This window comes from Lissotriton helveticus, chromosome 3_1, assembly GCF_964261635.1.
Source record: "Lissotriton helveticus chromosome 3_1, aLisHel1.1, whole genome shotgun sequence".
In the NCBI taxonomy this organism is placed as follows: Eukaryota; Metazoa; Chordata; class Amphibia; order Caudata; family Salamandridae; genus Lissotriton; species Lissotriton helveticus.
Genome location: NC_136061.1, coordinates 165,979,429 through 166,004,265, shown reverse-complemented (window position 1 = coordinate 166,004,265; position 24,837 = coordinate 165,979,429). Strand labels below are relative to the sequence as shown.

The 24,837-nt window shown below is 43.6% G+C and overlaps 1 protein-coding gene across 1 annotated transcript in view; it reads left to right on the top strand.

Annotated features, from left to right (window-relative positions):
- LOC144822761 (eosinophil peroxidase-like) overlaps positions 1 to 24,837 on the top strand; it is a 56,352-nt gene that overhangs the window by 3,788 nt on the left and 27,727 nt on the right. Inside the window, exons 3-6 of the mRNA XM_078680626.1 lie at positions 2,909 to 3,084; positions 5,059 to 5,179; positions 13,981 to 14,110; positions 15,272 to 15,478. Coding sequence (XP_078536752.1) covers positions 2,909 to 3,084; positions 5,059 to 5,179; positions 13,981 to 14,110; positions 15,272 to 15,478 — 634 coding nt within the window. The remainder of the gene's footprint in view (positions 1 to 2,908; positions 3,085 to 5,058; positions 5,180 to 13,980; positions 14,111 to 15,271; positions 15,479 to 24,837) is intronic.

The following is a 24,837-nucleotide window of genomic DNA, read 5'->3' as shown; positions in this document are numbered from 1 at the left end:
TTCCGCCATCGGAATTCCCATGAATCCACGAGATTCGATCTATATGCACCCGATTGAGATCCGCCACCTCTTATCGAGTACCACTTCCTCTTAGACTCTCAGGTATTTGCTGGTGAAGCGTGCACCACGGCTGTGTGAATGTGGGGTGGCTTAGTCTACCTTGTATATGTGTCACTTCTCCATCTCTCCGATGGTGAAGCCCTCATTGCTGCTGGTGATACTACGTCTGTTCTGTGTATGTGGGGTGGCTTAAGCTACCCTGCACTTGTGTGTCACACCTCTCCTCTCTCTGATGAAGAATTCATTGCTGCTGGTGATACTATGTCTGTTCTTTGTATGCGGGGTGTCTTAGTCTACCCTGCCCTTGTGTGTCACACCTCCATCTCTCCGATGGTAAAGCCCTCATTGCACCTGGTGATACTACGTCTGTTCTGTGTATGTGGGGTGTCTTAAGCTACCCTGCACTTGTGTGTCACACCTCTCCTCTCTCTGATGAAGAATTCATTGCTGCTGGTGATACTATGTCTGTTCCGTGTATGCGGGGTGGCTTAGTCTACCCTGCCCTTGTGTGTCTCACCTCTCCTCTCTCCGATGGTGAAGAATTAATTTCTGCTGGTGATACTATGTCTGTTCTGTGTATGTGGGGTGGCTTAGGCTACCCAGCACTTGTGTGTCACACCTCTCCTTTCTCTGATGAAGCATTAATTGCTGCTGGTGATACTATATCTGTTCTGTGTATGTGGAGTGCCTTAGTCTACCCTGCCCTTGTGTGTCACACCTCTCCTCTCTCCGACGTTGAAGCATTCATTGCTGCTGGTGATACTATGTCTGTTCTATGTATGTTGGGTGGCTTAGTCTACCCTTCATGTGTCGCACCTCTCCTCTCTCCGATGGTGAAGCACTCATTGCTGCAGGTGATACTATGTCTGTGGGGTGTCTTAGTTTACCCTGCCCTTGTGTGTGTCACCTCTCCGATGATGAAGCGTTTATTGCTGCTGGTGATACTATGTCTGCTCGGTGTATGTAGGGTTGCTTAGACTACCCTGCCCTTGTGTGTAACACCTCTCTTCTCTCCGATGGTGAATCATTCATTGCTACTGGTGATACTGTGGGCCTAATCTACTTTAGAGGACAGATTACTGTGTCACAAAGATGATGGCTATCACGTCTGCCTTATAACAAGTGTATATCCTAAGATACTTGTAATAAGGTGGATGGGATATCCATCACATTTGTGATGGAGTACACGCCTCCAACTCTACATCAGGAGCTATGTTTGCTCTGTGTACGGGGGTAGCCATGTGTGTTGTGCCACATTTCTCTCTGCCGGTGAAGTATGCCACCCCTACTTTACTTCAGTTCTTGATACCCTGACGACTAACTCCACTCCTCATTCCTCACACCTAAAGAGATCATGCAGAAATGATGTAGGGAAGTCTTTTTCCTGAGGCCAGCTGTCCAAATTTGCAGGATTTAGTAACAGTGCACCCATTTATGACAAGACCTGCTTGCCCTCATTACGAGTGGGCACTTTGAGCCAAATTTGTTTTTTGAGTTTTACTGTGATTCACCACATTATTGTTACCATGTAAATTCTGATGGAATTAGTGCCGGCAAAGACACTGCACATGCAGAGTTTACAAACCACAGAGAAGGCAAAAATATATAGTAGTACCACATTAGCCCTCATTCCGAACTGTGGAAATCAGAATAGTGCAAGAACATAACCCCATGGTATTGATATTTTCTGGCACGACTTTAGGATATGCAACACAAAAAGATGGTCGACGGAATGCTGAACATTGTCAAACATTCACCCCTAGTCTCAGATATGAGTATAACCCATCATTATTTTGCTCACCACGCCATTCCAGTCTAGACCCAGCCATATGCAAATCAGCATTGACCCTGCTCCTCATAGGAACAGTCCAGCCCGAACTGCCAGGCCAGGTCCTCCCTGGACCGGAAAACAAGCATCCTGGAACCGGTTTTGGGGTATCACCCCTCATCAGCCAGGCTAGCTTGAAACTCAGCGCTTCGGCCTTCTTTTTCTAGGGTTGCAAATGTGGAGTTTGATGGTATTACCCCCATAAATTCCACTGAGGTATACGCTGCAAAAAATTGTTTGGGCAAAAATAAGTCAGGTGTTGTAATTATTTCAAAACTTGGCATCTTAATTCAGGCATGAACTCCTATGTGTGCACAAATCAGCATTTACAGGGCACTTAACGTGGACCTTAGTATTGACTATTTCAGTTTACTAAACAGGTATTGAGACGAATGGTGGTCTGTAGAAAACCAAGTAGACAAGTTATTTAGTTATACAGTCCTGTTACTACAATACACAGATGATATGCTCCTAATATTTATTCTATTGGAGGATCACTGGAGGACTGTTCAAGGGCTCTCAATGACATTAATCTTAAACTGGTTAATAATGTGTAGACTCTTTGCACATCAGAAATTTAAATTGTCAAGACTAGTCTAGAACACGTTATTCTTACGCTAAACCTTTGTCTTTCTACTTTTGCCTGCAAGAACCTCCTTTCCAAGCTCACAATTTGAAAATCTTTCCTAATGGGGAGCTACAGCATGTGAGGAATACATTGTTCTAGAGAAGTTAGTTTAATAAAACAAGAGAAAAGGGGTACACTCGTTAGTTTCATATCTAGCAATGAAAAGAGTAGCTGCTCTACAAAGCTCACTTCTTTGATGAACATAAAAGTGAATTTGAATTTTAGGATATGTAGGTCCAGTCCTCAGCCGCGAGGTTTGCACTGCTGCGGTGCTGCTTATGATCTGTGTGTAGAACAATGTCTTAATTTGCAGCACTGGCAAGTGACACATTTAACTAAAAATTAAAGACACACCGAATTGACCAGACCCAAATTATATTTTCCCTTCCCAGTTTAAAGAACAAACTGAAGCAGGGGAGCCTCTCACCCTCGGACATCATGGCTTTCTTCAAGCAGCCGGTGGCAGGAAGCAGGACCGCCATCCGGGCAGCGGATTATATGGAGACTACCTTCCAGTTGTTGAAGGAGAGGGTGGAGAACTCCTACCAGAGGCCCTTCAATATCACAGGTAAGAAACTGATGAATAACCATGGCAAGTGACTGTTCACTAACTAGCAATTAGCAAAGTGCTGCTCAGTCAAACCAACCAGCGAGGGCCCAGTACAGCCACTGGCAAACTGTTTAGTGTAAGCACTAAAAGACTGTTTAGTATTAATTATCAGATATGATATAATATAGCTGGCAAGTGGCTGCCCTTTGCAATCAGTGAGAGACTCATCAGCGGGTTATCCAACTGTAGGACATCAGATACAACCACTGATAGTAAATCAATCAATGAATCAAGGGTTTGTTAAGCGCGACTACTCACCCGTAAGGGTCTCAAGGGGCTAGGGGTAGGGAGGAGGCAGGATCCATTCCATCAAGGAGGGGGTCGGTTGAAGAGCCAGGTTTCTTGCGAAGATATGGAACGATGTTGTCTGTCTGAGGTGGAGCGGCAGGGCGTTCTAGGTCTTGGTCACGAGGAAGGAGAAGGAATCTGTTCATTCTAACACTACACTGGCAGACTGCTTAGTACAACCAGTAGTAGATTGTTAAGTATTGCCAACTAGATAATGTTCAGCAAAGCTACCAAAAGACTTTGTATTGCAACCAAAGAGATACAGTTCAGACATTAACCAACCAAAGGAGGCTCCACACAACCCCTGAGAGAATGTTCAGAGTGTCTCCAACCAGAGGACACCAAGTACTACCAACAATAGACTGTACTGCATATCAAAGAAGTACAACAATCAGCAGCTTGTTTAGTGGAACCAGTAAGAGATTAGAATATGTTGAGTATAAATAAGAATGTAGGCAAGCGGAAAGAAATTCCTATTACAAGCTATCCCTGGCAGATCAGTGGCCATTTTGGAATGGGTTAGAAGACATTCACTGCAACCACTGTCTTGCAGTAATGGAGACTCTGACTGACTTGAATCTGTACCAGCAATCATTGTCCGAAACCAGCCCTAGCAAACAGGTCGGCGGCACCCACCTCCTTCCCCCAGGGGGCCAGACGAGCAGTTCGCCAGTGCCAGTTTTGGTTCCAAGTCTTGCCTTGATGGGCAGAGAGAGACCCAAGTACTCTAAGTACGACCAACGCCTATGACCAACAGAACATGTCTCCTGAAAGCCAAATTCCCTTAATTCTCCATTCCCAGAGTTTAGGAATGGGTGGTAGAGGAGGCTTTGTTGGTGGGTGGAAGACACACTCTCTGAAAAAGACTTTGCTTTTGGGAAGGGATCTGGGTCGGTCTCTCACGCAGCCTCCATAGTCTAGTTTGGTGCACTTGAGGTATAACAACACCAGTAAGGGCATATTTTGTGTTGACAAACCACTATTTCAATAGACAAAAGTTTTAAAATGAAACATGTCCTGATGTTGTACTATATATTTGTTTAATTCTTTGTCAGTTGAAATCCTCACAATCTCCTCAGTAATTGTTTCTTGAAATGCACTAAAAACACATTTCTTTGGGTAGACTTTTGCAGGCTTGTTATCGTCCAGTGACCTCTTTCTTGAAAAATCTATTCTACGGAATATTCGTAATTTCCATTGTGGTTGTATTTGTAATTTTCGGCATTTTTAAATTTGTACTAGATATAAAATGTTCCCAAAGTTATTTATCCTTTTGTTTATCAGACATATATCCTTCCAATCTTATTTGGATTTTTTTTTGTACAGTGCCATATTTCTCTTACATTTTCCAGAATGCACTTTGTATATTTTATACTTAAAGAAGACAAGACTATGCGCAGATAAAGGAACAATTTGAGATGACCAGTAAAACAGCTCCCAATCTAATCAATTAATGATTCTTTGGGAAAAATAATTTTGATCAAAGTGCCTGAATTAGGCAAGCATGGTAAAACAAAATTAAAAGAAAACAGGGATTGGAATGGTTTGGCAAATGTAGGGGAGTTAAAAAGTATATATTCAGTAATATAGGGGTTGGGAGGATAAGTAACAATTCAATAATACTTTTGCTGTAACCGTTTGCAGATATACTCACTGCTGAACAGCTTCACTCCGTCTCCAAGGTCACCGGGTGTGCATATCAGTCAATGCCGACAGCTTGTCCGAACAGTCGATACAGAACCATCACTGGCGAATGCAACAACAGGTAACTGCTCACCTTGGCTTCCTTCGACATATAATGCCTGTGGGTCACTCTGAGCTATAAGGGGGCCACTGGAGTTGTGTAACTGTGCGGCTGTGGTGTTTTTCCGCATAATTATGGATCTGCCGCAATTGTTACATAATCCATCATCTGTTGCATAGTCTCCAGATTTTAACAAAAAAAATGGTTCTTAGCTCAGACAGTTCAGAAATTGGTTAAAACACTGTGCCGTGTTTTGCCGCGCAGTGTAAGGACCCTTTGCCAAAGTACACTGGTCAGCGTTCTGTTGCTAATAGCTATGCTTAGATGTACTAATGAGATGCACCCCATGCCAAGACAGTGTTAATAAGTGTAAATATTACAACATAATGAAGTAGTACTATCCAAAAATTTACCCCATTACGCCACATAATTTGGTGTTTCTTGCCGCATATTTTCGTAAACCCAGCCATATAATTACGCCATCTTCTGCCGCATAATTCCAGCGACTCTAGATATGAGCACCTGGTCCTCAGTTGGAGACTGTCATACACAGGGTTCATGTAATGTTCAGCACGATAAATTCCTTAGGACACAGAGATCCCCTCAAACAGGGAATTTGCTGCTAGTCCTCTGCTGCTGTATAGTATAGTTAATATGTGATTCAGGCTGGATGCTCTTAGTGGAACAAGCACAGAACCAAATGTAGTTTGGGGGAATTGAGTACTGCCTGTGATAAGGTGGCACCTGTCTTTCTGAATGTCACTTGCCATTTCAGAGGAGGAGGTGTATCACCTGTTGAGTAGATTCTTGCTGTTGGAAGGACATTGTTTTATATCACAAAGGCATCATCTGAATGACTACATGAATGAATGCATCATTTACTGCATAGTAATTTTAAACCTTTGCAACTCAAGCTGGCCTAAATATATTTTCATCAACAGGACACTTCATATTATAAAAGACAGTTTAAAAACATGTTTTTAGTAGTTCATACACACAAAAGCTGGTATAATGAAAATCATATTATATTATACATCTAAGCAGCTGCTACTTCTCACAAAATAGCCACCACAAGGACGGAAGCTCCACTACAAGCTCCTCTACTCTTGGAAACATTAGGTTCAAATTCTTCTCAGGACATCCCATCCAGGAATGCAGCTGCAAGTTATGAGACCTGAATCAGAATCCAAAGAGGTTTTTTCCGTCCCACCTGCTCTCTGGTCACTTATAATTGCATGAAAAGCCAATGGCTCCTTCGTCCCCATGGCCAAGCTGGATGTGAGATGAAATGCTACTGCCTTAAAGAGCCTGTGGTTCATGGAGGAAGGCTGAGGTGAGTGCTGGCACAGCCTCATGCTAAAGGAGCTGGTAGCAGGGTACAGAGCAAGTAGTGACCAGGAGAGGAGGCCTCCACTGCTCGTGCACTCACCCTGCTCCACCTACATCACTGGTACTGCCCATCAAGAGTCAATGATTGCCCACCTACTGCGTCTGTAATGCCGAGTTCTTAAACCTGAGCTCAAGCTTGACTGTCTCTACGACTGTCCCAAGCCGGGCACCCTCTGCCTCCTTTTAAGGCGTGAGGCTGGACTTGATACGATTGACCTGTCTCTATTAAACCCACCATCTTGTTTTAAGTACTTCCCTCTGCTCGTCTCCCTCTGCAAGTTTTCAAGCCTTGAATCCATGAATCTCCCTCTGATGCTGGAAAAGAGTATCTCCACCAACCGTATGAAAAATAATCTGTCAAGCAAAAAGACTACTAGTCACCTTTCCTCAAAAGAACCAAGTACTAACCCACACCAAATCTTGCAGTAAAACAGTATTTAATGAAACTGCCACATAGTGCCCTTCACTGCAATAGGGAACTATGAAATTAGCTAGAATATAGACCGTGCTTTTGGACCTCATTTATTTCTAGCAGCAATAGTAAGCCCAACTGTACTCACCTTCAGCTTTATGGACATGAACAAATTCCATCTCTTTCGCCTGGAAGCTGTGTTAGTATAAACCCTATAGAAAATTCCTCCCTCTGCCTACAACCTTACGGCCCCTCGAACGTTCTCTCTTCCCAAACCGTCTGATTATCTCCCAAATTCCTCCAATGCCTCCTAACTTTCATGGTCCTCAAAATCATTCTCCTCTGCTTATTCCTTAGGTAACACTCAGCCTACATTCACTTCTAGTGCACCAGTTTAATACTGTAACCCATCAGGTCAATCAAAGCCCCATCTCCCATACTCAGCCCCCAGCCTGATAGGGCAATCCAAGTTTTATCTCCAAGAACTACACTTTTTCTCCCCCTCCAGATCTACAATCTCCTTTGAATTTAAGATTTATCTTAGGGCCCACCTCATCTACCAACCTAACCAATGGCCCAGATAAATAATCCGGAAAGATAGACTATCAAGATGTAATCGTGAACCTTGCCTCAGGAGAAAACAATCCTCTCTCAATGATAGAGACATTTGAAAAGTTGTTGAAGTTTATATAGACTCTGTGAACTAGTTGAAAGCCAGATAATCACATGCACCAATGCTAAACAGGTAAGTGACCAACCCATTAAACTTAATTATCCCAGTTATTATAAACAATAGACCTCCCCACACCTACCCGTAACTTAGGAGGCAGTAACCTGATTTCAATACTTAACAGTCAGCTGCACAACGCTGTGTTCATTACAAGACACTCTTTTCTTTAATGCATGCTGCACACCTGTTCAGTAGTAAAGTACTGTATGTAGATTTCTAACACCATCTTGAATTTCAACCTTGAAACCCTAGTCATAACTGGAATAGGGCTCTCCGAGTCCTTCAACATCCTTCTCCTCTAGCAGTATTTCCCTAAACGGTGTAACTGAGAGGACAGGCATGGTGGTGGAGTAGTTCTTATTCATAAGATCACATTAGGCTTCTGAAAACTTCCTGCTGTTTTGTATGACATCTTCCAATGCCTATCAAAGGAGATCTTCACTCATAAGGCATTTACTCTCAGACAAAATGTCATCTACCACCCCCTAGTAAAGATAACACATTTATTGAAGAGTGCATTGACTTCATTATGTTTCAACTGTTGTTTCCTGAGGCCAGCATCTTCCTCTGTTATTTCATCTATATTGGAGTGACATCCAAGACCAATCTGTCAATCTATTGCCTTCTTTCCTTGTTGACAGCATTTTCATACAAAGCTTTTAAAACTCCTTATAGTTTAATGCCTACCTTCTTGATCTGCTCTTCTCAAAGGATATACCTTTGTCCGCCAAAGACCTCATACTAGTGGGCTGGTCTGACCATTTTCAGATTTAATTCACTCTGGCCTTTGGCCACCAGAAAACCTAATGACAACAGAAACAAGAGACCATGTGGTTTCCTGACACCAAAACCATAAACATTACAGCTCTTGTCAAAAGCGCTAGATGGAATATTTCCTCATGTGGTTCTCAGAAAGACATTAACAACATTACAGAGGAATACTGTAGCAACAATTGATGGACAGAATGCTGGCATGGTGAGCAAAAGAACAATGAATTTACCCCAGATCTGTGATTGGGGGTGAGTGTCTGAAAAGTTGCAGCACCCCATCCATCATCTCCTTGTGTTTATGTTGTTAACCCTAACCGTGCTGGGTAGGCCCAGACATGGTTCCCGGGCTCACTGTGCCACTGGATTCAAGCTAGCCTGGTTGATTAAGAGTGATTCCCCTGTTAGAAATGGGGGTATCTAGTTGGCAGAGGGAGATATATTTGTCCAAGTAGGGACCTTTCTTCCTAGTCAGGGTAAGGGGGATACACTTCTAACATAACCCCTGCTCATCCCCTAGGTAGCTTGGCCAGAGCAGACCGGCTTATCTCAGAGGCAGTGGATAAAGCATTTTTGAATACATTGAGGAATACAGTGAAACCACTACAAATGGACAATACAAGTTTATAAAAATAAGTAATCTTTATCTTAATCAAAACAAGATCAAACAACAAAAATCCACCATACAATACTCTTAAAATTAGTTACTGTGCAAAATAACCTTCAAAAGGCAGGAAAAACATGAAAAAACAGTTCCTCCGACTTAGTAGCTCTGTGCGGGCTACCACGATACTAAATACAGCAGAGTCTAACAATTCCTGCCAACCACGCCGATACGGGTTAGCCAAAGCGTCGACAGACTCGGAGACAGTACCTTTTGTTGTTGTGGCCGACACAATGGTACGAGCCATTCCGGGGCAACCATCGCAGTTGCGATGTGAGATGGAAGTATTGCAGCGTGTGATGTCCTCACGACCCGGTGCAGGCAATGGCTCGTTGACAGAGTAGGTAAGACCAAGGCTTACGTTGCAGGGTGAGGTGGTGCTGATGCAGTGCTGGCAGGTCATGATGCGGCGACAGACCCGGTCAATGTACGAGTCGGGCAGCGACTGAGTCAAAGATGTCAGTGCAGCGTGTAGTGAAGTGTTGCAGAGTGTGCTGCCCACAAGAGGCGGTGCAAGCAGCAGCTCGTTGACGGAGTCGGTGAGACCAGAGTTACATTGCGAAACGAGGTGGTGTTCTCTGCGGTGCCTTCAGGACACGGACTCCTGCGACGGACTCAGTGACATAGTCGGTTGCCCTTTTCTTTTCCAGGCTACTGAAACCAGCGGTTCCAGAAATGATGCCCAGAAGTTTGGTGAGGTCTTTGATGTTCCTGAGACCTAGTGAAAAAGGGGCGAGCTCAATCCAAGCCCGTGGGGATCTTTCTCAAGCATGGGACAAAGCAAACAGCAAAGTCCTTTTTCATTTCCTTAGTAGCAAGCAGCCACTGCAGGCCAACCCCAGACAGCAAACAGCACAGGGGCAATATTCCTCCTCAGCTTCTCCGGCTCTTCTCCTTTGCAAAGGTTCCTCTTGATTTCCAGAAGTAATCTCAAGTTCTGTGGTCTGGACCCCAATATTTATACTACAAAATCCTTTGTTCTCAGTAGCAGAAAAGCCCTGTGCTTGGCCAAAACCTGTTCTGTCCTCTTTGGTGCAACTTCCTAGCAGGAGGTGGAGACAGCATTGTCCTTGGCAGACCAGGCCTATTCAGATGAAAGGAAATCTCCTCTCCTTATTCTAAATGCAGCCTAGCCCTGCCTCATCAGGCTCTCTGGTGCCACTACTCCCCTCCAGCTCCTGTCATCCAAAAGTCAGACATGCAATACACAAACCTATCAGAGACACACTGGATGGCTAAGCAAGAAAATGCCTACTTTCTAAAAGTGGTATTTTCAAACACAGAATGTAAAAATCACCTTAACTAAAAGATGCATTTTAACATTTCGGGTTCAGGCGTATATAACTTTATATTCCCTCCTTGTTCCCATGGGTAGTTATGTTTATAAGATGTAATAAAGAAACTCCCCATTCTATCCTATGGAAACAGGTAGCCTTGCAACAGAGAAAAACAAAACTGGCAGTAATTCACATACAGGACAGGCCAAACACACCAGGGCATGTCCTACATTTTCCATACAGTGCACCCTAACAACAGGGGTACCTTGGGCCTACCTTGTGATTGACTAACATGTAGGAAAAGGGATGGTTAGGGCCTGGCAGGTGGGAACACTTTCCAAGTAGACAGTGCAGTACTAGACTACACACAGGCTCTACAATGGCTGGCCAGAGTTACATTTACAGGCTGCTTATGTGGGTGGCACAATCAGTGCTGCAGCCCACTACCAGCATTTGATTTACAGGCCCCGGGTACACACAGTGCACTGCACCAGGGACTGACCAGTAAATCATATCAGCCAATCATGGAAACACCAATCAATAACAACAATTTGCAAAGGGAGCACTGGCACTTTGGCACTGAATAGCAGTGACAAAGTGCCCTGCGCATCTAGACTAGCAAAAACAAAGTCCAACATACTGCAAAAACACAGGAGGCAAAGGGTAAAATTCAGGGGGTCCCACCCCAATGGTGCCAGGTCTAACACTCCCAAACAGGTCCTTGGGTGCTTGTCTCTGGTCCAGCGAGGACCTGACTTGACAGTTTGCGCTGGACTGTTCCCATGAAAAGCAGGGTCAAGCCTGATTTGCACATGGCTGGGTCTAAACTGGGGTGGCATGGTGAGCAAAAGAACAGAGAATTTATGTCAGATCTCTTGACTGGGGGTGAATGTTTAATTTGTTCTACATTCCATCATTTGTGTGTCTTTTAGGGCTGGCACAAGAAGATGTGCATCTCTCATTTTCAGTTATAAGTCCCCTCTCATTAATTTTGTTTCTTAATGCTGTTATGTTCTTTAAGCAGAGATGAACAGAGGACATGGACCCAAGTATTTGGACTGATCTATACTTTATAGGGGATACCATCTTTACTCCTGGGCGTGCTTGTGTGCTCTTTTTCTCACCAAGCAAAGTCCCAGTCTGAAATGCCCTGTTTTCCACACTTTTAGCCCTTCTCCAATCCTCATGAAGGAAGTGGTGCCCATTGTCCATTTGACAACCCCATGTGTCCTTCAAATATAACCGATAACTCCAACAATCACTCAATGCTTCCCTTCCAAGTGATATAACAGTAAAAAACCCACCCTACATCCCCACTGCCCATGGTTCGAAAGACAAGTGTGAAGACTGTTTTCTTCTTTGCAAAGAAAATAAATTCTCGTGAGGTCTCTCTTTCACCCGGTCTGTTGACCGTGATGACCAAAAGCTCACCTGTAAGGCACATTCTTGCTGGTCTGATGTTGATGCAGTATCGAACATGGAGCTATTCAAAACTAAACTGCCAAGTCACTTCAATGCTCTGTGCCAGGATCCATTAGTAATGAGTTTGTCAAAGGGCTGCTCCCCGTCTGGACGACTTTAGTGAATTTTTCAGCTATGCGAGATACCTTCCCAGATAGTCTGAAAGTGTCTGAAAGTGGGATATACTCCTGCCTTCTGAAAAAAGCCTGTGCAGACTCCAGGAACTTGAACAACTACTGGCCTGCCATAAATGTTTCCTTCCTAGGCCATATGAGAGAAAGCTGGATAGTCTCACAACTTTCTTTTGATATCCAGACAAACAACCTCCTGGACTACTTCCAATCAGGCAGGGCTGCATCACATAGACCTTAATACAACAAGTGCTTGACGACGCACCCTGTTTCCTCAAATAGAGGAGCCCCTGCCATTATCTTCTTCTATACCTTTGATGCAGCTAATATCCTGAAAGAATAAATGGGCACTGAGGCAACAATTCTAAATTGGATTACCTATTATTTCTCCAACCCCTTCCAAGCAATTAAAACAGTGAGTTCCATATCATGTGAAGTTAACCTCAGGAATTAGTATTGTCCCATACTTTGTTTATCTAGAGACTCTTCGAGAAATCCTCAGTAATGTTTGTATACTTTATCACCAATATGCTGATGATAATTAGAGCCTTATCAAAATTTCCTCCTCAACCAACACCTAGTTGCTCACCAACACCCTGCCCAGCATTCAAAAGCAGCTTCCATCCACAACCTAAAACTCACCCAACTAAAACAGAACTCTTTTTAATCTTACCGCAAAAATTCCTGTGTACCTGTCCAAGATCGGATTAAATCTTGTTCTTCCTAGGCTGCATACTAGTGATTGTGGACAGTGTGAAATGAATAGGATTCATATTTGACAATCGGCTTAATCTACAATCTCATATCTGGACAATGGCTACAAACTCACGCTACCACCTTAGATTACTTTGGGATATCAGACAGGGCATTCCTAACTAAGACTTTAATTCCCTAGTCAGAACACTAGTTCTCTCCAGATTGGACTTTGGGAACATCCTTCTAACTGATTTTCACTAAAGTTCACCTGGTCTCCCTCAGACCTATTCGTAACAGTGCCTCTTTGATTAATTCAGGGTACATCTCTCTTATCCTTCTCACTTGTGAATGGTTCCACATTGGAGAAAGGGCACAATTTGAGACTGTCTGCCTTATTCAGAGAGTCCTGCACAACTCCAAAGCCTCCTATCAGGCTAAGAAACTAAAAATCTCTAGTGTACAACTGTGGTCAAGGAATGTTGAATCCCTCCTACTCAAACTACTGACAAATAAGTGTATTGCATGAGGCAGTCCTTCTTCAGTATTTCCACTAGCATCTGCAACTCTCTCATCCAACTCAACACATGGTCCCCATGTCTTGTTACTTTAAAAGAGGAACTTAAAACCCTTCTCCTCTTCCAAAGACACTTTGTTCACTGACTGCTCTTAACACCACCACCCAATGTCCATTGCCTCTTCTTGACTGTATTGTTCTCCGGTACATAGTTTCTATTATTTGTCCACATTATTTAGAATTCTCTTTTACAGCGCTATAACTTCCTTGAGCCACATTTGCGCTATAGGATGTTGCAAAATAAATAAAAAAGGAATGTATAATCCATATATTTAACAAAAGAACTTAACAGTGGTGCATCACGCTCTTTCAAATAATTATCCAAGGCCTCCTTAGAGCAATGGGTCTCGATCCCTAATAATGGTGGTTATAAATATTTTCTTCTGGAGTTCTAATAAAGATTTACTTTTTTAGTGTTTGTCTGTCCAGTTCCTTTTTCTTCTTTCTTTCTACCTTAGGATCCCATTTTGTGGTTACTAAACACTCAGTAATGGAATTGCAGTTGGTGTTCCCTGACATTCTTTTGCATTCTGTTCAATTAATTTCAACACAACACCATTTTATTGCTATATCTCAAAACTTTCAGTTCAAAGACTGCTCTTCACAGCAGCATTTGATCGGTGGGTAACTCAATATAGTTGACCTTGCAATGTTTAACACCAAGATTATTAGCATAGCCTAGCATAGCCTAATCCCAGCATTCTTACATTCTCATTGTAGGAGGAATACGCTTCTCGGTGCTTCAAACAGGGGGTTTGCTCGTTGGCTTCCTGCGGAATATGAAGATGGACGTTCCCTCCCCAAAGGATGGACAGAGAACAGAAGAATAAATGGATTTGCACTCCCTCTGGTAGAGTATGAGAGGCTGAGCCTATGGTGAAGTAGGAGGGCTTCTGCTCTGTGATGTGACTGATGGTAGAGCCCGTGGTTAAGAGGGGAGTTGCCTATCTACCATACGATAGAAGGGCTGTACAAACCACGTTGTGTAGTAGGTACATAGTAGGGTTCACCAATTCAGACAGATTACTTCTTGAATATATCAGGTACCACATATGCTGAAAGTAGTCAGTAAAATGTAGATAGGACACCATACTTGGAGCCAAGATTGTTTGTTCAACCTCCCGATCCTACTGACTCTCACAGCGTACATTCCACGCACAACACTCACATCATTCCACGTATGCATCATCACTTAAGCAGTGTACCTCTATGACAACGCACATACAAATATATCAAATGTCATTGCTTTGCTGGTGATTATTGCTACATTTATATCCTGATTCATTACATGATTCATTACATTGGGTACAAATCAGTACAGGTAAGTATGTATAAATAATGAAAACATAGTAAAAAGGTAAAGGAGATAAATAGTATCAATATTAAATGATTTAAACTTGATTGAATGGCAATTTAAGTGAATACATAAAATATTAAGTTGAAATAAAATGTTTTAAGACTCCAGCACACTTCCTGAAAACAAGGGAATGTTTTTAAAGGAGAGGATGGGTGTTCACACACCCAACAGAGAAGGCAGTGTTCTCACTTTGAGAGCGTAACAGGTCTAGCCATGCTAGAAATGGGAAGGCGGTCCCACTTCCAGAGAATGAGAAAGTGGTCTTTTTCTCAGAAATAGAATGTGAAGTCTTATTGGTTGTGGAAAATATAAGTCTCACTTCAAAAACATGTGTGTGGAGGCATCTCATTAGAGAAGGTGGCTCACTCTTCCAGAAGAAGAGATGATAATCAATTTTTCAGGAGAGGAGTTTGTGGTCTCACTTTCACAGAGAGTGTGGGGTCTCCAGTCTAAAGGAAGAAAGGAAAACGTTATTGCGAGAGGAAATGACAATGATCTCTTGTCTGGATTAGGAAGGAGTGGCATTCTAACTGTAGACAGAGGGCTGATCTAATTTTTAGAGGAAGATGGGATAGTCTGAAGAATTAAGAATGTGTTTAAGCAAGTTGTGTTTATATAAGGAAGACCATCATCTTTCTCTGTTCTTTATTGCAGGCACGCGCAGTTTCAAACCAGATTGTCCAGTTTCCAAACAATGAAATCACACTGGATAATGAGCGGTCACTCACCTTCATGCAGTTTGGTCAGTGGACAGACCATGACCTGAGCCTTTCTCCAGAGACTCCAGCCAGAACCACCTTTGTTGAGGGCCTGGACTGTGACCACACCTGTGTCAAGGCACCACCTTGCTTCCCACTGATGGTATTATGCAGACCCTTTTTTACTGTACCATATCTGTTCACATGATAGGATTCGGCTTCCTCTAGCGCATGGGTACTCACAAACTTTCTGTCGGGGACAAAATTACAGTGTGGTTTGTGGCCGAGGGCCGCACCGGTAGGGGTTGGGTCAGTGGGGGCATGGTCAGTTGGGGCAGAGGGGGGGCTAGAGTAAAAAAATCAAACCCGTTTTAAAACATTAGACAATGAGACTATGCTGTATTTCAAAAGCAGATGTAACTACAAAGAGCACATTTTGATAATACATGTTTATTAGCAGACAATAGCAATCTTAAGAGCCATTGCATAGCTTCATATACACTTTGACCCCAATTCCATCACAGTCTCTCTCTCTCTCTCTCTGTCAGTCAGTCTCTCAGTCTCTGTCAGTCAGTCTCTCTTTCAGTCAGTCTCTCTCTCTGTCAATCTGTCTCTCTGTCAGTCAGTCTATCTCAGTCAGTTAGTCTCTCTCAGTCAGTCAGTCTCTCTCTCTCTCTCTCTCTCTCTCTCTCTCTCTCTCTCAGTTAGTCTCTCTCTGTCAGTCTCTATCTCTGTCAGTCTCTCTCTCTCTCTCTCTCTCTCTCTGTCAGTCAGTCAGTCTCTCTCTCAGTCAGTCAGTCAGTCTCTCTCTGTCAGTCTCTTTCAGTCAGTCAGTCTCTCTCCCCGTCAGTCTCTCTCTCTCTTCCTGTCAGTCTCTCTCTCTCTCTCTCTCTCTGTCAGTCTCTCTCTCTGTCAGTCTCCCTCTCACTCTTAGTCAACCAGTCTTTCTCACACTTAGTCAGTCTCTCTCTCTCGGAGTCAGTCAGTCTTTCTCAGTCAGTCTCTCTCTGTCAGTCTCTCTGTGTCTCTCTCTCTTTCAGTCAGTCTTTCTCTCCCTCAGTCAGTCAGTCTGTCTCTCCCTAAGTCAGACAGTCTCTCTCCCTCCATCAGTCTCTCTCTCTCTCTCTCTCTCTGTCAGTCAGTCAGTCTCTCTGTCAGTCTCTCTCTCTCTCTCTCTCTATGTCAGTCAGTCTCTCAGTCAGCCAGTCAGTCTGTCAGTCTCTCTCTCAGTCAGTCTCTCTCCCAGTCAGTCTCTCTCTCAGTCAGTCTCTCTCTTAGGCAGTCTCTCTGTCAGTCAGTCAGTCTCTCTATCTCTCTGTCAGCCAGTCTCTCTCTGTCAGTCAGTATCTCTCTCAGTAAGTCTCCCTCTCAGCAAGTCTGTCTCTGAGTAAGTCACCTTCTCAGCCAGCCTCTCTCTCTGTTAGTCTCTCGCTCTCTCTCAACCAGCCAGTCTCTTAATTAGTCAGTCAGTCAGTCAGTCTCTCTCTACTCTCTCCACTTTCGCTCCACTCTCTCTCTCTCTCTCTCTCTCTCTCTCTCTCCAATCCCACACTCTCTCGCTCCACTTTCTCTCTCTCTCCACTCTCTCTCGCCCTCGCTCTCTCTCCACTTTCTCTCTCTCTCTGGGGGGTCATGGATACATTACTTGCAAGGTCCGTGGGCCGCCAAGAAAGGCCTGCTGGGCCGCTGCCGGCCCGCGGGCCGTACAGTGAGTCTCTAGCTGCTCTTCTTCTATGCTTGATGCAATCAATTAACAATTGAATTAGTAAAGTAAATTATTCTATAAGCTAGCCAATAGTGCAGCGGTTGAATAAAACGTTAAGACTGTCATCTACAAGACAGCTGTAATAGAACAACCCTGAAGAGGGTCAGGTACTTGCACCTCATTCTCTCTCCAAATGGCTAAAATGATGCCAAACAATTTCTCAGGCTTTCTCAGAACCAGGTCCTAAATTCGGTAGCGCTACTTGAAAAGTTCTGGATCTCCTTCTCTCTGAATCTGTTGAGAGAATATGCAAACATTCTTCTTCTTAAAACATCTTTAAGCTTATGACATACTAGGGTTCTAATGAATTGGTAATACATAATCTGGCTGCATAATCTTCACTGTTTGAATATGAACCCAATTGTTACATTGTTCTTTAAAGCACTCCAATATCATTGCTGGAGATTGCTTAAATTTATAAAGTGTGTTTAGTAAATACAAAATATTTATTAAGAGAGTCTAGATTTTATTTTGAAGTAAGAAAATTAAGATTCCCAGCCCCCAAATCGCAACCTGGCAGGATAAATCAGGAGTGCCCAACCTATAATCTGGGGGTGTGATTGTTGGTAGGAATTCACAAATATACATATAGTGACTGTAAACAGAACTAATTTACTTACTTTATAGATATCCTAAAAATGTGCACTGATCCAGGCATTCTGGATTTATTTTGGACAGTCCAGCTATAGTTTATCTGTCAGATACTTCCTCTTGTAATTATAAGGGCCATCTGACCGTTTTTTCCAATGAGCAACAACAGTAACCACCAATGTCTTCACCACCAGTAACATTCCAATGGTGCTCTATCAAAGGAACCTTGGGATGTGACTTTCCAATTGTCTATCGAAGACCTTCCAAACATTCAATGCCAATAACCGATCAATACAACCATCAGTATATTGCCACCTGGGACAACCTGTAGACCCTGAAATATCTCATACCAAAATCAAAATCAAAGAGTCTCTGAATCGCCCATTTAACAAAACAACATTTAAATGTAGCCTACGATGCCAATAAAGAATTTTTTATAGATTGAATAAATAAATAAATAAATTAATAAATAAATAAATGCTGTCTAGGATGCCAAGGTCTTCTTCTTTATTACTCAATCCATAGAACTACCTCAGAGCTTTCGGAGCTCTGCTTTTAATGTTTCTTACAAAAATTCCCATACGAGTTGTACATCAACTTTCTCTTACTGATGCCCCTATATCTCCTGTAGCCTAATCAAAAAACATCAGCCTACTATATCTCTGCCTTTTTAAATCCATCCATGGAGGTTTATGATCACCACATTCAAAGCTGTATCTATAGAACCAATACAAGATCTCTACCTCTTCTTTCCCATAGAGGCATGTTTAAATAGTCACCTGGATTAATATATACAAAGAACCATCACCCACACCTACGTATAAAAAGTATCCTCTGAGGTTCAGAGTCTTCTTCTTCAATCCACGCAACCCACAAAATACCTCTCCCTTGTAAGACGTTTCTATATCTCCACTGCCAATACCCACGCTCCTATACCACTGCCCTATCTCTACCTCCAACAACTCATCAGGTAAGCTCTATCCTAGTGTGGTATATAAATAAATAATACCGGATCTATTTTTGAATGAATGAATGAATAACAGATAGCTCAATAAATAAGAGTCAAGATTCGAGGTAGTAGGAGTTTTGCAGGTTTAATACAGCATAAGGACAGGAACAGGACAACCTGCATAGGAATAGGATGACAGGGCCCAGCAGCTGCTGGGGCTGGGTCTGGGATGAGCGCGCTAACTTTTAATAACAATCCACAAACATATATACATAGCGCGAACACATAGCATTACATTGCAGTAGGCGTAGCAGTGGGTGGAACAGAAGGCGTGACGCGTAGCAGTCGCGAAAGATAAGAGATAAAAAGGCGTAACTCAGACATGTGATGCAAACGTAACAGAATATGTCATGAATGGGGCGGAAACCATGGAGGGGGCTACCTAAGGAGCCGGGACCTCTAACCTGGTGGTGCGCGCAAACTGGTAATGACGTGTTACGAGGAGAAGCTGGGGGCTATGAACTCCGTGCTAGGAGCAGAGACTAAAGTCTGGAGGGTCGGAGCGACATGTACCTAAACAGTATCTAGTATCTGATGTTTAGAGAACATGTTGATATAAACTAGAAGTCATGAGGGGAAAAGCTAACTGACTCTAAGACTGGACCATGCATTATTCTACATGTAGTGCGTGATGAAGAATATTAAATGACCATTAAATACAGTATTTCTCTTAACATGGAGCCGCATAGGCTAGACAATGACGGAAACTATTGATGCAGTTCAGTAGCTTAGGAATGCAGAGAAGGAGGACTAAACCGATAGCTGGAATCATAACATAGTCTTGGCAGACTCAGAGGCAGAGCCAAGCTGCACCGGGCACTGCGAGGCAGGAAGTAAGTGAAAGGTCGAGGATACAGGTGGGGGCTGGATCGCTCCTCAGCGAGGCTTCAGGAGACAGGAGCTGAATCTGATGTCCGGGCCCTTTTGAGGCCTAGAAACGGGGACTTTATAATGAAATAACGTGCACACTGAGAAGCGTGGCAACATTACTTTACATAGGCCTGATATCCGTAGTATTCACGAGGACTGGAAAATGACATACCAGAGGTGGACACAACTGTAATTGCGTCTTGAATCGGACATGGGGAATAACATATGCATATTAGTCATGCACACATAACATACGAGGATGACACGTAGGGACACAGAACATGGCAAAATTTACTTTTCCACATTCCCTCCTTGTCACTACGTTTCCATCAGGAAACATTAATATTCATGATACCATCTATCATTTCATACAGTACCATTTGTTCATCTCGAATTGTCTTGGAACGGGATTTAGAACGGGGCTTGGGACTAGGAATACAAGAGGTAGCACACATGCCGCAAATCGCAGGGCCACATTGTATACAGAGGCAGCAGCTGAATATGATCGCTACTGCGATACCTAGAAAGGACAGGACTTTCCATCCCCAGGCGGGAATTATATTCCAGAACCAACCGGACCATGTCCAGGTGCCTGGATCTTGGTGTAACAGATGGGCAATTTTGTGAAGTTTGGTTATAGCTGAATAAACAGACGGCGCGTTATTTGGAATGAAAATGCAGCAACTAGATCCGATGAGTCTACAGGCCCCGCCCCTATCGGCCAGTATGACGTCAAGGACGAGACGATTCTGTAAAACGACAAATCTCATAAAGGATTGCTCTTCGGTTAAGTTACCTAGAGCGGAGGCAGTCTCATCTACTACAGCTTCAAGGGTTCTTGTTAACCTACGGATTAGCTTACTGTTTACAACTGTACCTAAATAAGGGAACACACCTTTATCAATATCAATGAATTGCTCTGCAGCAGTTTCAGTATAATCGACAATCGGGAGGTTTCTCTTGTGTCTAGTATGTACTAGGTAGGAATTCCTATGGTAGTCAGGTGGGGCTAGAAAAACAGGTGGCAGTAGGAAGGCAATGTAACAGGTTCCCTCCCAATCGAGGGGCAGACGAACATATGCAGTTTGACCACAAACAAAATAAGAATGACGTGAAGCTTTAAAAATAGATTTCCCACTGTCACTATACTGGATAATAGTAATACAATCACTATGTCCTACGTGTACAGAACCATAATTACGAACACATAATTCGCCTTTGACTGGTAGTACTGAAATAGCAGGTGAGTCTGGAGTAGTATCAGACTGAACATTCAGGACCATGAAATTCGACGAATAATTACCTAAATTATACACTTCATTTTCTAGGTCTAAACCTGTTCTGTGGGGGAGACCTTGCTTGTCTGGGAAACATGTACTGTTAAGAAAGGACATGTCTGTTAAGGAGGACGTTAACGTGGACCATGCTCCACACGAACCATTATGTGAAAAAGGATAAGGAAAGAGTGGCAGAACTCCCTTCGACGTCTGGAAAGGGGGGAGTCGACCACACACCCAACAATTAGTGGCATTGCTGGTCTGGTGTGAATAATGTAACATACGGATGAAGGTATTGTTACGCATAGCGAGGCGGTATGAATATTCGTGAGGAGGCAGATCACTAAACGTGTGTTCTACTGTAACATTAGAAGGCTTATTTACATGAGGAACTGGAAAACACAGGAAGAATGCGTAACTGGTGCAGGAAATCAAAAGGCTGAGAAATGATATGAAACTTAGAAAAACGATACATCGGTTTGAGTTTTGACTGACTCTCTCACTATGGGGGTCTATTTTATACATGTCAGAAACAGTCTAACCGTTTCACCTAGGGGAGGACTTATACAATCAAACTGACTGACTTATTTTACTAGACCGGAGTTTTTGCTTATACTCCTGCTGCGGAGTTTTCTCTAACAGGGGAGGGGTTGTATCAATGTCATTTGCGGGACATTCCTTAGGAACAATGTTTTGACAAGTCTTGATATCCTGGGAAATGTTTTTAGAGACCGGCTTTAATCCGTAGAATTTCTTGACGTGCGAAAGGTGCACCCAGCCGCGGCGTCCTTCCAATTTCACAGCTGTACGGGTGGTGAGGAGGACCTGACGGGGCTCCTTCCAACGTGGCTCCAGCGGACTTGATCTGTCAAAGTTCCGGACGAGCACCATCGAACCTGGAACGATTTCATGCGGTGCCACCTCGGTATTGTCTGGAAATGCAGCGGCAACCTGTGAACGACATGAGTTGAGGGCAGACATCAAGGAAGCTAGGTAATCTGTCAGCATATTACATGAAACATCAGTAATACTTCGGGGTCTAGGAGTACCCCACATGTTAGGGGGGCGGCCGAAAACGACCTCATACGGGGACAGACCTGATCTGGAATGTGCGACCATGCGCATGTAAAACAAAGCGACTGGCAGAGCTACTAGCCAGTCCACACCTTTTTCCTTACAAATTTTAGCGATGCGGATTTTCAGGGTCTGATTATGTCTCTCGACTAGACCGGCTGCTTCAGGATGGCGTACACAATGAAACTTCCACTGGTACCCTAACAACAGGGAAACGTGCTTCATCAACTCAGATGAGAATGGCTGACCGTTATCAGAATATACGACTCTAGGGAGTCCATATCGAGGGAAGAATTCACGAACCAACTGTTTGGCAGTGGTCGCGGCTGTGTAATCTGGGACTGGATATGCTTCTGTCCATCTGGACAAAGCGCATACAACTACAAGGACATACTTGAAACCTCGACATCGCTCCATCTGAATATAATCCATCTGGAGGACCTCAAAAGGGTGGTCAGGAGGCTGGAATCCCCCTTGTTCCACCGGGACACTTTTACCTGGATTAAACTGACAACATATCATACAGGTACGGACTTTCTGCTTGGCTGCAGCTCGTAAATGCTTGTTGAACCAAATGTTCTGGATACTGTCTAACATAGCTTTTTCTCCTAAATGTGCTGGACTATGTGCGGTATTAATGATGACTTGAACCATAGAGTCGGGGAGAAACCATGCGGTCCTACCCTTTGTTAACCATCCCTGATCTGTCTGGACCCCTCCTTGTTCAGACCACTTCTTGGTTTCATCGGGAGTAGCATGTAACTGGATATCTATGACATCTTGAGTAGGGTCTTTAACTGTCATACATGTAGTCAGATCTGGAGTATGTGTCTTGTTAACTGGAATGTCTGGAGTCTGTGCTGTAAGCTTGGCTGTGCGATCTGCTAGATCATTACCTTGAGAAATAATGTCAGTAACTTTCGTATGTGCTTTGCATTTCATGATAGCAATAGATGTCGGTAAATGTATGGCATCTAACAGAGCTTGGATAAGGAAACCATGCTGAATCTTGGTTCCATGAGAAGTCATGAAACCTCTCTCCTGCCAGAGCACTCCAAAGTCGTGAACGACTCCAAATGCGTAACGTGAATCTGTGTAAACATTAACTTTCAGGTTCTTGGCGTGTATGCAGGCTTGTGTCAGAGCAACTAGCTCTGCTGCTTGAGCGGACAGGGTATCAATACGGTGTGTTTCAATAACTTCGGTGTCAGTAGTTACTGCATACGCGGCGACTAGTTCTCCTGTACTAATTCTCATACATGAACCATCCACATAAAGTGTCAGGTCAGGATCTGGTAACGGAATGTCTGTCAGGTCTTGTCTTGGCTTTGTCGTAATGTTGACTACTTCCACGCAATCATGTGTGGCTGGATTTGAACTAACTGATGGTAACAGTGTAGCAGGATTCAGGACGTTGCAGCGCCTAATATCTATGTGTGGTTGGAACAGTGTCAATTCATAACCTGTTAAACGTGCAATTGTCAAGTGCTGAGTTTGTGTTCGATTTAAAAGAACTTCCACGGAGTGTGGAACGTGTACTGTCAAGGTATGTCCTAAAACTATGGAATCACTTTGTCTGATAGCTAGTGCTGTGGCTGCAACTGACTTGAGGCACGCAGGCAACGCCTGGGCGACTGGATCTAGTGTGCTAGAAAAATAAGCACAGGGCTTGTTTTGTCCTGCTTGGTCTTGTGTAAGAACAGATAATGCTGTACCTTCACGTTCTGTGACGAAAAGTGTAAAAGGCTTACCGTAGTTCGGTGTAGCTAGAACTGGAGCTTGGCATAGGGCTTTCTTTAACTCGTTGAAACTAAGTGTATGTTCAGATGTCCAAGGGAGGACAGTCGATACGGCTGCCTCCTGTGTCGTTAACTGTATCAGTGGCTTGGCTAGAAATGCATACTGAGGAATCCATTGTCTACAATAAGAAGTAAGGCCGATAAAAGCACGCACCTCCTTCTGGGTCTTGGGCTGTGGAAGACTCGCTATTAGCTGGATACGGTCTGGTGTCAACTGCCTACCCCTCTTGGACAGTAAGTGTCCTAAGTAGACCACTTGCTGGACACAGAATTGAAGCTTAGAAGGGGACACCTTGTGCCCCATCTCGGCTAGGAAATACAGAACCGTCAGTGACGCACGCTCGCAATCACGTTCAGAACGGGCTGTGATCAGTAGATCATCGACATACTGGAGCAGGGCAGTGTCAGTTGGCATATGAATGTTGTCAAGTTGTCTCTTAAGTGCTTGGCTGTAAATACTAGGACTTTCTGTGAAACCTTGAGGAGCTCGTGTAAACATATAGCTCCTTCCATTTAAACAGAATCCGAAAAGAAACTGGCTGTCTGGATGAATGGGAACACTAAAAAATGCGTTCTTGAGGTCTATGACAGTGAAGAACGTGGCTTCGGAATCAATGGCTGTTAATAGGGAAGAGATGTCTGGGACAACTGGGTACTGAGGAATAATACATTTGTTAAGTTCTCGTAGGTCGATCACTAATCGATATACTGGGGGTGCATTTGGATCAGTACGTTTCATGACTGGGATGATCGGAGAGTTACATACATTGGAGTCAGTTTCTACAACTACTCCTTGAGCCATGAGCTCGTCAATAATTTTGGATAAGGCTGCTACAGCCTCAGGTGGCAATCTATACTGCCTGATTCGTGGTAACACTACACCTGGTTTGAGAGTCACACGATGGGGTGTGATTTGCATATAACCTACATCAGTTGGACCTTGCGCCCATAAATGCTGCGGGACATTAGACAGTCTGGAATCAAAATCTCGTAATACATAGTGACCCTTAAAGTCACGTAGGAACAGACGTATTCCCTCTGGGGAACAGCAAATAACTGCACCTAACTCTTTCAGTGTCCTAATGCCTAATAGGTTTTCTGGACATGACTTAGTAAGTAATAGATCAGTGGTGCGGG